Source organism: Metopolophium dirhodum, chromosome 1 (assembly GCF_019925205.1).
Source record: "Metopolophium dirhodum isolate CAU chromosome 1, ASM1992520v1, whole genome shotgun sequence".
Taxonomy (NCBI): domain Eukaryota; kingdom Metazoa; phylum Arthropoda; class Insecta; order Hemiptera; family Aphididae; genus Metopolophium; species Metopolophium dirhodum.
In genome coordinates, this window is record NC_083560.1 from 79,402,267 (window position 1) to 79,421,284 (window position 19,018).

The 19,018-nt window shown below is 26.8% G+C and overlaps 1 protein-coding gene across 4 annotated transcripts in view; it reads left to right on the forward strand.

The window, feature by feature from the left end:
• Nucleotides 1–5,396: 5,396 nt before the first annotated feature.
• Nucleotides 5,397–19,018, forward strand: part of LOC132935141 (calmodulin-binding transcription activator 1) — a 116,236-nt gene continuing 102,614 nt past the window's right edge. For all 4 annotated transcript variants that reach the window (XM_061001606.1, XM_061001604.1, XM_061001607.1 and 1 more), the window contains exons 1-2: nt 5,397–5,751; nt 15,014–15,160. In XM_061001606.1, the coding sequence (XP_060857589.1) occupies nt 15,025–15,160 (136 nt within the window). In that variant the 5' untranslated portion in view covers nt 5,397–5,751; nt 15,014–15,024. The remainder of the gene's footprint in view (nt 5,752–15,013; nt 15,161–19,018) is intronic.

The window sequence follows — 19,018 nt, forward strand, 5'->3', positions numbered from 1 at the left end:
TTTAGTGAGCACCCGTAGGTATCTGTCATGCCCGGGGGGGGGATACCGTAACTTGCCCGAAGAAAAATGTCGCCCGCGGCCGAGGTTTTGAACCGGCATCGGTGCGCGTCGCAACCGACGCCTCAGTCCGCTCAGCCACTCCGTCCTCCTATAAGATTTATTAGTGCATAAAACCAGATATATCTAAGTCATAATATATCTTATTTAACAGTAAGTACCTATATTATAATAACAATAATAATACTAATTATATTAATAATTAATCAATACAGTTGTGAGTTATGAGTTAACTTTATCTAAATGTTGTACTTTGTATATTACCAGAAAATAAGTTTCTAGTTAAAGTGATTCTCTAATCTTTAATTTTTGTTGTCTGTTTTGGTGAACATTTTGTAGTCAAATAGGTACTTACAATAAGTTGTCAAAAATGTAGCAATTTTAATGATCGGTTCTTGAGAATCAATGATTATAAGATTTATTATTGTTTAAAAATGCAATATCACACCACTATTATACACTGATATTATGATTAAATAAAGAAAAAATAGTTTCCAGTATACCGATATAATATTCATGGGTAGTCAAAACCCTGACTAGTGACTACATCAACTCCACCCCAATCAATTGGAAATACATATTTTTAAAAAAATGAAAAGAAATAATAAAACTCGGTTGGACATAATAATATACATTTAGTGAGTACATTATAAAAACTTCATACAACTTAATACGCAATTTCAATAAATGTCATAATAAATAATACTTTAAGTATACCGAATAAATATAGTACCTGAAAATAAAATTATACGACACAAATTTTATGGTACAGTCTAAACTTTTACGATAACGAAAAAAATGTTTATTTTCCATTTTATGTACGATTGAACTTTTCTAATTTAAATAGACATTTGACACAATTAAGCCATTAAAATTATAATATTATTTTATAAGCTGTATGCATCTTTAATGTTTTGGATTCCCGTATAAAGTGCATTATCGATATTAAATTAGATTAATAGAATATGCAATTAAAAAAAGATTTTTTAAATTTTGAATATTTATGATGTATAGTTTAGAGTGCTTTATAAAATATGATAATGCATAAATTAACACACATTTTAAATGTACGGCTTTATTAGCTTAATAACTTAATAATAAGATAATACATATGTCGAAATGGTTTTTAGGTACTGATAGTAGTGATTATAATAGTTAAAAATAATATAAAAACTAAATCTTTAAAATGTTTATAAAATAAAATAAAATAAATGATTATGTACCTATATTATTATATAACATTGAACTTAGAAGGAAACAGAAAATCGGTACAAATGTATTTATGACATCGCCACTGCTAATACAATATATTTTTGGATACTTGAATAGATACTTGAATTACTCCATACAGACCTTTAAAGACATTTTCAATTTTCAATTTTTAATTTGTTTTCTAAAATTGTCAAAAAAATTTTATATGTAGGGTCAAAAGCGTGAAAATGTAATATAAGGCTCCTGATATAATGCAACTATATTTCAGTTGAAAAATATTAAAAATATATAGGTACATTTTTTTTAAATTTTGAACTTTGACAAAATTTATGAAATTTAAAATTAAAAAATTATTTTGTAGTTAAAAATTTATAAAATATTCAACTTTTATAGCTAAGGATTGAAATTTTTAAATAAGGTTCCAAGTAAATAGGTGAATAAATTACTTTATTCACAATAATATCATCAAATATACTTAGTAATATCATATTATGCTGACTGACCGTCTTCGCTCAGAATCGTTTTTCGTATACAATGAGATTATACCATTGAATTCAAATTTAACACCATTCATTACAGTGACCCACTTGTAACCTAGGTACAGTACAGCAAAGCGACACCCACTTACCCAATTCTTTTTTTTTTATGTATACAATTTTATTTACGGCTGAGAACAAATGGAAATGGTCCATATTTATGAACTGAAATCTGAAGTTAAAATGATAAAATAAGTCATAATGTTAAGACAACATATGTTCTAAACTATTTTTTCATTGTGACATCCAAGCATTTTTCCAACCATTTCTAAACTCAAATCGATTTATCACAAAAATGGACAGGGTCTCTATAACAAAAATGTGTTGCGAAATGTAATATTTTTATTTAAGAAGTTTCTAATGTAGATTTACCTATTATAAATTATTGTTGCTTAATAGTAATAATAACAAAATAAATACCTACTTTAATTTTAATTTTCAATCTAATTATCCATTTTAGTTGTAACAATATAACATAGGTATAACTGTATAAGTAGACTAAATAGGTTACATTAGTACACACAAATATTTAATAACATGTAACCATAATATAGGAGCATAACACAAATATATTATTAAATAGGTATCACACTAGTGGCAGTTCAACCAATTAAATGTAATTATATTATTTATCTATCATTTTTAATAAATATAGATATCTACCTATTATAAATGTATTTTGTATTCAATGATACGTTTGTTTGATGAGTTAGTTTTACACAATATGCATAAATAATTTCTATTTTATTATATGTCAAATTTACTTCAGTTTGGTTAAAAAATATATATTCATTCTGCAATAATTCATTAATACTCATATTTTTTATTTAATTTATTGCAAAATTAAGTGCTTTCGTATCTATTTTATGTTATTGTATTAAAGTATACAATATCTACATTATTTAACAATGCAAAGATTTCGCTTTATTAGGTACTTAAAATTTTAATAATTTAATCTGCATATTATTATTTTATTTTTAATTTAAAACAAAAAGTTACTCCCTATAATGTGTAGCACATTTAGGTATATAATATAAATGTTTTTTCATAGTTTAGTGGTATGATGTGTCATATATTTATATTATATAATATTTAACACGTTAATATAATATATACGGAGCTGATTCTAGGTATAATATTATGTAGGGACTAAATGTTCACAGAATTATGGGAGATTAAACTAACTGCTGTTTTTGGCGAGAAAATGAAAAAGTAGGGTTGAGTTCTATTCCGTATCACAACAAATACTATTTTATTACGTTTTGATAAATAATAAGAAATAAAAGAGAAAAATGATGGTAAAATAAGTGTGATAAATAATAATAGATTAAAATGGATATTTTCATACAATATGTATTAATTTATACCATTTGACAGATTTTTCCAATTCAATGTGTCAATAAAAAATAAATTATGAAATTGGAAATGTCTTCGTTAATGTTATTTGCCTAAAATATATTTGTATTAATCTATATTACATAATACGTACAAACTTAAAACTATAACTTACCATAATCATCATAGAAATGTAAATGTCATATTTATATGTCTATGATAATCATAACGGTAACATTAATAAATTATACCAGGGCATAAGAGAAACTTTCTAAGCAGTTATATTTTATGGTCATAGATGCAACATTCATGTCCGTTCCCTTATGATACGCATTAATCGCCTTAATCAATCCTGAGTAATAATAAATAGCCAATTTTGTAAACATAATAATATTATGCATTGATTAAACAAAGGTGATTAATTGATGAGTTGAAATAAAAAAAAATGTATGTACCTTTTATATCATACTATAATATGATATGGCTTAACACCCTACGCGGGCTCCTTATTGTATACGCCACTGCCACTTGACATTTTAAATTATCACTGTAGTATATTACACTAAGGTAAAACAAAATTACATACCTAAACAAATTGTAGGTACAATTTTTTCTACTGGGGCCATGGCATTGGAAAATTTAAAAATATATTTTTCAAGTCATAAACTCATAACTATAAACTTGGTACTTACTATATATAATAATATGAATTATGGGAACTTAAAGGAGGCCGATTTGTTATAAATATATTACACACAAATTAAAATATAAAATAAATATAGTTGCAGAATAGTAAGTTATCGAATGAATAATTAATCAAACAACAATTTGTATAGATGCGTGGTTATGTAACCACTGATACCTAATTAGGTCAATAGGTATAATATTACCATGATATTTTATATTTACGACTAGAAAAAAAAACCTTACGAAATTAAACTTTGTCCAGTATATTCAATCGATGTACCGATATAATAATATTATCGTAAGTTGTAACCGAAGTTTTGCTAGCGATCCCCAACTGATTAGCGATACGGCTATCTTCGGACTTATGAACGACGATTTTTGTTGTGATCAAAATTTAAATCCTAAGTAGTTTTCTCCCAGAAACCATATATAGGTATAATCTCAAATAAATTATGTTCCTTGAATATATAGGTAGGTACCTGTACTATATAAAATGTTTTGGACCCGTAAGTCGACGGTGGTGGTAATAATTACCGGGTTATTGACTGTAATTGACCGGTGGGTCCCAAAACTTTGTGGGCTCCGGGAAAACTTGCCCGCCGCCACTCACACGCAGAATGATCAGACCGTCGATGACGACGACGACGACCGCGACTGTTCAAACCTTTATTAAGCGTAGGTACTTGCACATACAGTTACGACGTGCTAAACATCATTGAAGTCCCTATTCAACATGCTGGGAAAGAAGCTATAATATTTTACAAACGTCTACCAAATCCGCCCAAAAATAAACATCGTTTCTGTCCTTAGCTTTGCACACGTGACATGAACCACATTCGAGTCGATCAAATGCCAAAAAAAAAATGTATTGTTTGTCCAAAAAAAGAAAACACGATAGGACCGGCGCCGTTTTCCAGTAACTTCATGTCATTTTTGTAGTATAAATCAAACAGTGTAGGTTAACCTAACCTATAATATTATATATTTATATACTGTTGGGTTTCGATCATTTCTACGGTTTTACAATGTCTTATTTGACGACCAATTATCGATGGTAAAACTATAGGAAAATATCAATTTTGTGATTTCATATAAAAAAGTCCACACAATTTTTCACGCCCGTATAGGCAACTGGTAGCAACTAATTTGAAACGATTTTTAGGGAAGCAGGCATTTCACTTGAACATAAAAATATACATTAAAAACTCGAAAAAGAAAAAAAAATGTATATAATATCTTCACACACACACACACACACACACACACACACATACGATATACATGCACAGATACGCGAGACACCTTTTGCGGTGTGTCTGTTATAAAAATGATATACACCGAAGAGATTCTTTACGGCACCGCCGGGTGTGCTTAAGAGTTGTGCGTGCGCGGGCGACCGTGTCCGGGGCGTGCGGGCGCGACCGCCACCACCGCCACAGCGCCGCCGTCGCCGCCAAATCTACCGCCACCGCCGCCACCGCCGCCGTCGACGCCGACAGAGACCGACCGAGAACCGTTTTGTGCCAAAGGCTACGCCGTGTGTCGACCGCACGCCAGTCGGTCACGCTGCGCCGTCCGACAAACTCGTGTGTCGCCATGCCTTTCCGCCGTTTCCGTCTGATTGGCCGTCTCGCCGCGTACAGCACCCCAACGACGTCGTAAAGACATAATATATCATTATAATATCTCGTCCGTCGCGATAACGTCATTACACAATCATTGCCGGCAGTTCACGCAAAGGCGGCGGCGGCGGCATTTCATTTTATTGTCAACCAATAGGTAGTTAGGTACCACCGTACCCGACGGCCGCGACTTTTGAAGTTGATTTTTCTGCTCGCGATGTCTCTCTGATCGACGGGACGCAGCTGTAACACGACGGCGAGCTCACGTGAGATAATCTAGACGACTGTCATTTTTACTGACGGTACGTATAAATGGTGGTTTAGTATTATTGACATATTATACCTATAGGTACCCACATATTTTATTTTAAACGTTTAAATACATATTATGTTATTACAATAATGGTCAACAAATAAGAATAAGTTTTAATCTGAAATATTATGTCCCTTAAATTTAATATATTATTGCATTCATAACTGGTAATACTGAACATAATCCTCTACGGACTGTTTAAAATTTGATAAGATAAATATTGAAATGCCATATTGTGAATTGTCAGGACACAATTTAATAATGTCGTACGCGATAAACCAAACGATTCGCAATAGTCGTTATTCTGTACTTTTTGTAAATCGTAGAGCAAACGACGTGACTCGACAATGCACGTATACCTAATAATTGGGAGTTGGAATAACGGCTATAATAATAATCATTAAGTCGTTGGTATTTATAATGTCAAGTATTATAAATGTAACCTACGTATATTATATAGTATTCAACTTTTAACTCGAATGCTTTATATAGTGTACGCATTTCATTAAGTTACTTACCATTTCAATATTATAAAAACGGTCATTTTTTAACGTACCGAAATGCGCCGAATAAAATTAAAGACGGTTCTTAGAGTATTTCTTATTATTATTATTTTTATTATTCGATTAATTTAAAAACCTTTTTTCGTCATTATCGAATTTAAAATTAGACTTTTAAATTAGGTACATACATGAAACAACTTTTGAACAAACATATACGTTCTAAGTAGGCACCTACGTATAAAGTTCATACCCGTGTGAGCTAAGATCAAAATATCGTTTCATAGTAGAATTATAATATATCTACAGTTAATGATTATGCATTATAATAATTAATTCAAAAGTTCTACTCAACGTAAAAATCGGTTTTAATTGTTCTCGAATCTCGGAAGTAGATACTTTTATGTTTAAGCTACATATTATGCAGATATTGGTACATATATACATAAACCTATATGTATAGGTATGTTTATTATTTACAAATTGTATATAATATTTATGTTTGTTGTAAATAATTATAATTGATATTAATTAAAATAATTTTTAATTGGGCATTACAAACAAACAAAACAAACAGTTTATAAATAAAAACGTATTGGTATTGATTAAATAACAATTAATTATTGTCATATATCCCATATGGGTTTAATATTGGTTAGATGCTGTATTTTTTAGATGATGCACCTCTTCTGTGTATTATTTTCTCTTTTTATAACATCTAATGCGTCTAATACTTTTGAAAATGCGGTTTAACAAGGTTGTTTAGGCAATGTATTTTTAAGTTATTTTTAACCAAAAAACAATATAAATTGTAATGTTAATGCAAAATAGCATTTTATGTTTCATTTTTTTTTTATTAAAATGTTGATTTATATCTTAATTGTTTACCTAAAAATATAAGTTATTATATTAAACTAAATACTTACTTTAATTGAAAATTGTAAATGTAAGAAATCATTTTGACTTAAATACCACGCATGGTACCTTGAAAACAAAATACTATCACAATTACGTAATTAATAATATGTATTGTAGTTGTAATTATCAGACCATTGAAAAAAGGGAATAATCATGATTTTTAATTTCAGTGTTCCATATTCCAATTTATTAATACTAAAAATATGATTATTTTATTTTATTCTGGAATATTGTAGGTAGGTACTAGGTATAACTCGAATAACTTATAAATAATATTTAACATAAGTTCATAATATATACTATAGTTAGATATAAATAAATGTTCCTTTATTTCAAATAATATGAACCACACGGGTACGTAAAGAAAAATATTGAAAACCTTATAAAAACATATATATTTTTTGAATTACTTTGTACTTAGAAATGTATATCCAAAATCTTTTTTCCAAAAATGTTTAGCCTTGCATTCTAAATACTTTTATAATGAATTTATTTAAGCTCTGATTTATGGAACTTTAAAGTGTACGTATTTATTGGAAATATTTTAGTTATTTATATATTAACACTTCAACAAAATGTGTTGAATACAAATTTCTATTTTTGAAATTGTTAGGCAGATAATTGTTTTGAAAACGTTCTTGTATCTAAATGTATCGAAATCCAAATTCGAACCAGTAGTTTCTGAGTTATGAAAAATTATTTACTAAGTGTCTAAGAATAGTAGTTCTTAAAAATGGTTTTACAAAAATATAAAATGTAATATCCTGTTTGGATCTAGAGTTAATTATAAAAGGGTTATTTTGATAAATTATAAAATATTAATAGATTATTCTATTGATGGTAACTAAAATGTTCAAATCATCATAGCCCTAATATCTTCCATTATCAAATATTTGGTATTTTAAATCATATATTCCATTCATGTACCGTACCTATAATGCATAGTATATCAAGTTAAATATCTCAAAAACTACTCGTTTGAATTTCAAATTAGTAACATAGACATTTTCAAAAATATCATTATTGTCATTTGAAAAAAATAAGTATTGGTATCGCTACAGAACACTTCTTAAGTAGTATAAAAAAAAATCTTTTGTTTTTTTAAATATAGTCCTTAAGTATGCTTAAAAATTTGAACTGATCAACTGTGACATCTCGAGTTTTTTGGATCGTCGTTTACATCGATTAGTAGACTACCTTTTTTCAAAAGTTAATAATATATTATATTATTATTTATTACATGATTAAAGCAGTTATATAATATAATAGGCAATAATATAAATGATTTGTCAAATATACTAATAGTAGCTAATGTAGTACATACCTACCTAATATACTGTTAAGTAACTTATAAATTATAATAATATTATTATTTTTTTTTTTGTTAACGTAGGTATTATATTTTAATTAGGTATATAAAAGTATAAAAAAGGGAATCAAATAATTGAAAAAAAAAATTTACCGAAAGTGATCGTTAATACTAAGATTTACCAAATCTCTTTTGTAAAAGTCCAAACTACGAAAATCAATTAGCGTTCGACAAAACTATTTTGTGTATCCTATATTTTTTACCAAAATCAATCGGTTTATGTAAATGTCCGATATTTGGATATTTACTGAGAGTAGTTTGTCAAACCTAGAATTTACCGGAAATATATATTTTTTTTTTTGATGGTCAAATAATTACAACTATAATTTAAAACTATTAATTATGTAGTTGTGATATAATTTTTTGAATTTACTAAATATATAGATATAGAATATGCGTGGTTATAATTAGATTAAAACATTTTTTTTTGTGGAAAAATGAAGGCGGACATGCATGAATAGTGGATTAAATTCTATCTTTTTAAACCGAATTATCTGTTTTACGTTATTACTAATCAATAAACTATTGTCAATTATTAACTTTACGATGTTTCTCTTGGCAACGATGTAGCATCGATATATTTTTTTTGTACTTATTTAAGTTTGAATATATTTTATTGTCTTATTGTACATTTTATTTTCGACAAAATAACCTGTAACCATAAATCAACTTTATTAAGTATTATAAAAGTTATATGGTGTATAAAATGTTTATCACTGGAATAATAATATGTTAGACACTTTCTATACCTAAATGTATTAACAATGGTTTATATTCATTTCATTAATTTAATTTAATCAAAAATAATAACTATTATTATTGTTTAATGTATAGGTAAGGAAAATTTGATCCAAACTTTAAAAATGTTGTTTGTTTCACTTTTGTCACCTACCTACTTACATATTAAACGAGTTTGAAAAACATCTCTGAGTGTGTGTAAGACTAAAAAGTACGAACAAGATACAGAAACTCGGTGTTAAACGTTTGACTTATTTGCCACCTTAGTTTAACACAATATCATGTATTAAGTATTCTTACTATTATCATTCTACATTTGAGTGCAATGAAAAATCATTATAAATATACAATATATATTTTATACAGTATTTCAATCTAATCGTTTCTACGTACAATTAAGGTTTTCCATAGTTTTTCTTTTGTTGCTATAATTTTTCGGAACATTTTTGGGAAATACTGAATGACTCGCTAAACCTATTAAGACTTAAATAATTTTTTTGAAAATGTTGATGTACTTACCTAATTCAAAATTCAAATGAGTTATTTCTTAGTTATTAAAATATTGTATTGAGGATAATATTATAGTCCTTATAATGGTTTTACATAAATATAAAATAGGCGTAAAAATGGATTTAGTTTTTATTATACTTGGGAGCCATTTTTAAAAATTATTAATATTGATAGAATCATATTAATGACTACAGTTTTTAAATCACCATACCCCCCATATCTTAAAATCACATTACCGTCGACCTTTTAATTTGTATCATTAAAATTCAAAGTTAAATAACTCAAAAACTACTCGTACGAATTTTGATTTTAACACGTACACAATTTAAAAAAAATTACTAACTGTATAATTTATAGTTGTATAGGGGTGTTCTCATTTGAAAAACAAAAGTTTGTAATTCCACACAACACTCCTTCGGTAGTACAACAAATCTTAAGAATTTGAAAATATGGTCTTAAAGTATATTTAAAAATTCAAAAAATCAGATTTTGAATTACTATATTATGGAATAAAAATGAGGTTAGCATATTTGGTGAATAGCCCTGTATGTAAATGTATTGTCAACATTTTGTTTGATTTAAAAAGTACTTAGATCAAATAATGTGTGTACTGTTTTTTTTCTAAAAACGCAAAGCAAATCTGTATTCCGTACAACAATATTATATAAAATAAATTACTTCTTGTAAAGCGGTCCTACTTCAATTTCAGTGTAAAATTATTACAATTTTTGTCAATAAATATTTTAATCAAATAATTAATTCATAGAAAATACCTATATAGATTACCTCTAGTAAAATTATTTAAAATAATTAAAATAGTACTTGTACCTATCATACAGGTATAAAATATATTATAGGTAATATATACTTTGATGAAGCCAAACTAAGAAATAAGTTAGTAAAGCATAAATTAATCACAATAGAATAAGTTATTATTAGCTTTGATTGCCTATAATTTACATAATATACGAAGTTGAATAAAAATCATTTTGATGAATTTAAGTAGAAAAAAAATACTAAAATGTTTGATAAGAACAATTAAAAGATTTTAAATATTAAAAAACCGGCTTTAACTCGGATAAATAGGTTGGTGCGGAAGACCTGTAACGTTACAAAACTGAAAAATCGATTTTACGAAGAAAAAAAAGAACAAAGCTTTGATAATTGCATTTCAATAAACAGAAACTACGTTGACAGTTCTTTTAGTAACAAACTTGAACAATCTAGACTTTAGAGAGTTTTTGAATCTCAGTAAATCTAATTTCCAAACAAGAAATGTACACAAATACACAATTTGTTAAAATTATTTCAACGATGTATTTAGAGGGTTTTCTAAGTATTTGAGTAACGAACGTATCGTATAATTCTAGTTACAAATATTTAGGACACATGGGATGATCTTTTCATAAATAATATGATTTAGAAACTGAAATAAAATAAATAATTGATTATTATTTATTACACAGAAACATCTGAATTTAATTTTCAGTAATTTAGCTATGTTTGTAAAATATTAAGTATGCAGGTATTTCAGAGTTTATAGAGCAATTCTGATAGGTGGAATTAAATCAAACTCTGAAGTCATGAATAGAGCTAGACGAATAAACATACAAATTATAATCATATTATATATATAGTTACGCATTAATGACTTAACTATTCAGTGCTCTCAATACGTTAATATTTTCATTTTAAAGCGTGAATTAGTAATGTTTATTATTTTAATAGTGTCACCATTTGTGGTATCATGAGGTATACATGGTATACATAGGTATTAATGGTCCTACTTTGTCAGTATACCAATATAGCCCACGTTGATTTTATGCTGGAGCCGGTACATCTAGAATTAAAGTAATATATAATATGATAAAAAAATACAAATGTTATAAAGTATTAAGTATCAATAGATAATTTTAAATTTACACATTTCGTTGTGAACTTGGTCTGTATAAATACAAACAAATAAGCGTCACGACAACAGTTTGCTGTATAATTTGCAAAAAAGATGAAGAAGTCCATGACCAAAGTCAACGATTATAATACTATACTATGGCAATCTTTTAGTACATTTTTTTAGTATTTCATGTTAAAGTTTGTAAAAATAAATTTGATACCTGCAGAATTAATTTTAAAATGTCAAAAATTAAAGAAACTTCTATTAAGTGTAATGTTTGGGACTTACCATGTAAGTTTCAATCTCTTGAAGATGCTACACAATAATTCTACAATAAATTATAATAATTATTATCATAGAGTATCACCTAAGATATTTATTTCGTGTAGGTTCATGAAAAATACGTTTTTGTTCACACATTATCATTGAAATATGTGCATTAAAATTTCAGCCTTAATAATAATACTGATTGTGAATGGTAAATATAATGTCTTTAGTCCTTACTTAAATAGCTTTTCAATAATGTTTAACGGTATTGTTCGGTGGAATATAATGTGTATATAAAAGGGAACATAGAGAATCATTTATTTACATTGGTTGTTGGTAGTTAGAAACAATACAATTAATACGTTTGTGTAAATGGTGAACACTGTGCAATTGGTTCAAATTGAATATAACATAATAATGTGTAAAAATAACGTCTAATGCTGAATGGTTATATTATTGAAAATATGTTCCATTGTATAATGATAAATTATATATTTCACACACTCATGCCTATATATTTATGATATACTTATAATATAACATATTTTATGTGACATTTAAATGTACATTTCTTATATTCATATTTAAGCTATTCAAGTATAGATTTATTAATAATTGATTTGTTATTATTTACACAAATGCACCTACCTACGTACTATGTACTATCAATATAACATTATGAATGTATGAGGAGTATTCACAAAAGAATGTTCATGTAAACCACGGAGACACAATGTCGACCACAAAAACATTTTGGCGAAGACAAAGACGAGACGTGCCAAGTAAATTCAATGTTTATAGCGAAATATCTGTACGAAAGAAATACATTTGCACTTTATGTTTGATATACAATGTACAATATACATATTATAATATTATTGTGTGTATAGGTATGCAAATATTGTACATAATATATCATACCGTTATACTATACATGTACTCGAGAGTCGAGGTTATACGTCCTACTGTTGCTATATAGTATAATGTTGTCAATTTGTTTAAAATAAAATTTCTAAATTGCTCTGCATGGAAATGTATTATTTGACCAACAGTATGCAAATTTTAAATAATAACACGTCCTACTCTAGGGATACGAACAAAATGATTTACTAATAAAATGAAATGATAATTTGATCAATTAAAATCGTGATTTTAAACACAACCCTATTATATTTAGTTAACATTTGGATATTATATTATCAAAATAAAACCCGGACACATAATTAGAATTTACTGTAGGTTAATGAAATATACAGGGTGACCCGCGAAGATTTACCCATTAAGGTATCTCCTGAGATAATACATTTATCATAAATATATTTTTTTTATTAGAATCACGGAGACAAGGACTACATAATTCATTTTTTTTTAGTTACATTTTTTTGTATTTTTAATTTTCTGAACATTTTGACCTTTCAACATTTTATTTTCATTAACCTCATGATTTTAAATAATTTTTTTAGTTTATAGGTAAAACGGCAAAAAACCGGTTTTTGTCTGGACGGCGAGTCCCCACTACGGCTAATGATTATATCCTCAAGGGACATCCTGTATATACAATTATTGAAATGCACTACTCAAAAGGACATACTATCTGCATAGTGCATATAATATTAATTTTAATGTATTCATTATTTCAATAGGTGATCAATTTATTATGTTGAATATTATACATATAAAATATATTTATGGAATAATGCAGTTTTAGTTTGTATAATAAAATACAAACGCTAGTTAATAAGTAATAACCCGGCAGTTGATGCTTCAAAAGTTAGAAAAAAAAATGTTAAATATAGGTATCATCTCGATTAACAATGTAAATTTATACATAACCAGTTGTAAAATGTTACTATAAACATCCAAACATGATGCTAACATTTTTTTTATAAAATAAATATCTATATATTATTTTTTTAATGATATGGTTTATAGGTAGTATACCATACTATAATCATTAATTAATTATAATTTATAATTGTTATAAATAGATAATAGTCTGTTTATTATATTATATTTTTCGGCCAGTTGCAAGTATATTTAATTAAAACTTTATTATTTAATTTAAATTGAGGTATAAAACTACAAAATAGTAGATATTTTCAATTCACAGAACCAAGTCTTAACTCTAAAGTCTATAGTCTAAAAACCAAGGCAAAAATAAGAAAACAAAACTTATTGGGAGACGATTAGTCATCGATTGAGGTGAAAGACGCCCTGAATTACATTTTCGATGTCCTATAAATGTCTTGAAATTATAATATGAGTGACAACTGGCATTTTATATTATGTTTTTTTGTTTTTTATACATAAACTTGTCATAAAACAATTAATTTCATAAATTAATAAATACACATTAAACTATTAAATTGGGAAAACAAATATCAATAATGGAAATAGTTCCATAATATAATAATTATTATGATATTAAATAAACTGACAATGAAACACGATTCGAATATTTAAATGATATTAATTGATTGTAAAAAGGTAGTAGTAATTAAGATTATAATGAGGAAGTGTTGGACGAAAATAATTAAGGAGATATTATAATGCCTTTAGAGCGATAGGTTCTTTTAGATCTGTATGAAAAGAACAGAAATTGGAGAACTGATTAATGAATTTAGATTTGAAATTAAATGTGAAAAGTATCAGAGACATACACCGTGTGTGAATTTTCGTTGTTGGTAGCTTCAGATTATTATTCGGTTTTAATTTGAGAATCAGAGACCTTGGCTGATGGGAGTCTTGGAACGATTTCTTTTAAAAGCTGACTTGAATGCTGGACATCTCTTGAAGTTAGCAGTGTGGTCTTTGGGGTAGAGGCTGTAGTGTTACAGTATTTGGTGCAAAAGTCGTATTTTATAATACATGTACCCTTTTTTCATGTTTTAATCTCCACATGAGGGCTAGCTGTCAAATAATATGATGCTACCTACTCAATAACTAAACGTTTATTTGGTCTCATTTTATTTTAAATTAGTACTCATAGTATACGATTTTATTATTTATTCGTGCAGAGTCTATAATATATTATGTTTTTATTTTGTGTTTTCAGGTAAAAAAAAAATGTCCAGTCGTCATGAGACATTCACTGCGGAATATTGCACGGGTGAAACAGTCACACTGTACAGTCAACAACACCACACGAGAATACATCTCCAAACTCACCCCCATGCAAACAATCACATTCCATTAAATCAAAGTAAAATATTTATTCTTTATTTTAATACTATTAAAGTTCTAATAACTAATCATAAGAGTGCCTATTCAAAAATCACACAACAACATGGACGGTCTTATAGTGCATTTTTTTACAGTTAATTTTTCATTCGCGGGATAAAATGCAATAATCTTTCAAACAATAACCAATACTGGCTTGAAACATATTACGTATTGTGTTTGTATGGATTTTTGCGATTTTTATAGACATTTTGCGGATTATAAATAATTTTAAATAATTTTAAATTTAAATTCATAGGCTATTATAATTCTAGGAATAATAAACATATATTTTCACTAGGTACCTTAATCACTTTAATCGATATTAATTTTTTAACAACATAAACTGTAGTTGCTGCTATTTGTTGAAGATATAAATGCATCATACGAGTAACAGATAGCTAAAAGTGCTTATGATTAAATGAAATCGTAATTAAAATCTATAACGCAGTCTACATTTCTTTGGAGGTAGTGAGGCGTGCATCGTTTCTAGATTCGTTTATGGTGCAAAATTAAAAAAAAATATGAACAGTAATATATTATATTAAACCCCTTCGGGGTTAACAGTAAAAATATAATCGACCATGTTGATATTTACAAATGCAATTCGTAAACTGTCAAATACAGCCCATGATTTAGATATCTGGCTTATTTTTCACACTGCGATTTATTAACCAACATTGCAATATAGATAAACATCGCGTGTATATTGGTAACACACTTATAAATATTGTCATGGCAAATGTGTACAGGTCTAATGAAAAATGAGTGTTCGAAACTGCAACGATCGTTTTGTGTTATTATGACAAACATTAGATGTACCGGGTTTATACTTTTTTTTTGTGGGAGGGGGGTTGAGGGTTGTTTTGGATACAAGGTATGAAAAAATACTTATAATTATGTTTAACGTAGTAAACTTATGTGGCTATGTGAATAGTGTTATGTATATGTAGAATATAATATTTTAGATTTTGAGGTAAAATAATGCAACAACAAATACGTACCTAATGTTTATAGTTATTATTAAAATCATATTATTATATAGAACATCATTATTTAACGTATGTTTACATGCAATACAAACAATATTTTAAAACATCTTCAAAGTCAAATTAGTGCAATAAATGACACACAAAAGCTTAGTTTTTTAAGGGTATTTGTTAACAGATATAAGTGAACCTCTACAAGATTAGATTATTTTTACTGATACAATTAATTTTCATACTTTTATGTACCTGAAATATATAAGAAAATAAAAATGGGAAACGTTTTTATAATACCTACCAATTAAATTAAATAAAATTTCAACTATTCTGTATTTTATCTCAAAAATTATTTTATTCATATTTTATGTTTAAGTTAATATTTAAATATAATAAGTACCTAATAACTATAATAATATATTGGTTTATATACTCACATACTGTATACATTCTGTTTTGATGCTCAAGTCAATAATATCTAATGTCATTGTTTTATAAAAAAAATCAAACTTAAAAGTAAATACAATTTTTATACTTTGTTAAAATTTAAAAAAATGCATTATAATTATTCATAAATAGTACTTATAAATTAACCAGTATTGTGAAATGTGAATAATAAACCTTTTAAATGGAAAATCCTACAAAATATATAACTTTGAAGTCTATCTATGACCATTAAACAGTTTTCTAGATTGTACTTTCTCTAACGAAATTAATAAGATCTTACCAAAACTTATAATATTTTAAAACTAAACTATAAATTATATATCCAGAGCATCAAGATCAATATAATTTTTTTTCATGATGTGATTTTGCCAAAACACCTAATCTAATATAAACTCATAACACTACATTTACAACTTAAGTCTTAAAGTAATAATCACTTAGTTAATCACTTATTAATCCAATAATACTTATGCACTTTAAAGAAAGTATACAAATGGTTTTTTGAATGGTTAGGTACTAGTTTATAGTCTAGCAGGTACCTACTTAAAACGAAATAAAACAATTATGTATTACCACTTTTTAAAATTATCTCTTAATTTAAAGTCTAAAACAAAGAAGTGGTTTTTTTTTTAAATTTATATCCGTTAGTTCCAATTTTGTATTGTTAGCTTATATACGAAGGTACTAAAGAGAGAATTAACCTACTATTAAACTTAAATATATGGACATTATCTATGTTCTCTCGTTGTTTTTTACAATATTTTAATTTTTGAGTGAATTATGAGAATTTTCAAATATTAATAATAGGTATACATAATCATAACTCACTTAAAAATTTAAACATCGTAAAAAACCAACAAGAGAACGCAGATAATGTTCTTACATTAAAGTTTGATAGTAGTAAACACTGTTTTAAACTGTATAAAACACAAACTATTTGTTTTGTTTAAAACATAGTTTCGAACAGAAAAAAACAGTTTAAAACAACAATACAGTTTTTTTTTAAAAAAATGAAAAATACACCAACTCTGCATATATTTGTATACAAGGTGTAACAGAAGGACCTGACAAATTAAACCCTTTTGTTCTAATCAATATTTACATTTTTTTCTTATATATAGTTTATAGACGCACGCACTATAAGTAAGGTATAACATTTTTAATTTAATTTAAATTAATTAAAATCGGAAAAATTCAAAATAGCCGATTTGTAAATCGGATTACAAAAAATTGTGTTATGTTAAAAAGTTTATTTAAGCTAATTATTTAGTTTATTTTTTATAATTTTTAAGGTATCAATATTTTTTTCTGTAAATTAATTTGAAGCTTATAGTAACTTTTTTCAAAATGTTATTTTCGCTAATTTTCAGACGTACGTAAATCTTAAATCATTTAATATTATCCTTATAAATTTATAAATTTTTTTTTCATACGTTTAACTTGCATTCAGTTTTAGTTTTTAATTGTTCAGGTCTTTCTATTACACCCTGTATAATGTAGTACCTTTATCAAATACTAATTCAATTGTTTTTTTGTTATGTTCATCAAACATTTATTTAATACTATTTCAGTAATAGGTAGATAGTAATGTTAAAATCCCTTTGTAGGATTTGGCGTAAGTATTAATTGTTACAACCCGAACTGAGAATTGGTTGATAACTTTACAATGACTTTATTCCCTAATCACTCAGAAGTCTGATCAAGGTCTAACTCAACTAAGATAATATAGCTTAAGTCACCACCGTTTTAATTAATAGTTTAGATTAGAATCATAATGTAATCAATAAAAATGTATTGAAATCAATATCAATATCAATAAAATGTTAAATGTTTGCTTGGGAACCATTAGCGATGACTGATGAACTACAAGTAAATGATGTAGGCAGTTGACATCACAAGCTTATTTTTGGTTTATCTAAAAATAGCAGATATTATCACATGATTTTTATTGACTAAATATTAACAGTCTGTACTTATTCATAATTCTTATACATTTTAATATTTTATAAGAAATATTATGCTAGATGTATTTATCGTCGGTTATCGTCTCATCGATATTAATAACTCATCCAATTAAAAATATTTCTATATAAGTGATGCTATTGAGGCGAAAACTGTACGAACTTTTGGCCTTTGCTAATAATGAACATTTTTTTGTAACGTATTATAGTCTATAATACACATATTGAAATATCCAACTTAGAAAAACTTGAATTTATAACGCCTATAATTATTATAGTGGTATTGAAGTATACCTAGTATTTTATTTTATTTGTGTGTTATACCATTTTACACCTTTTGTGTTCTATTACACAGTCATAACTTTTATACTTTGTTAAGAAAAGGACGTGTCTTAATGCATTTAACTTAAAAATATGAGTGTTTTTTTTTCACTGGCACAGACATTACGT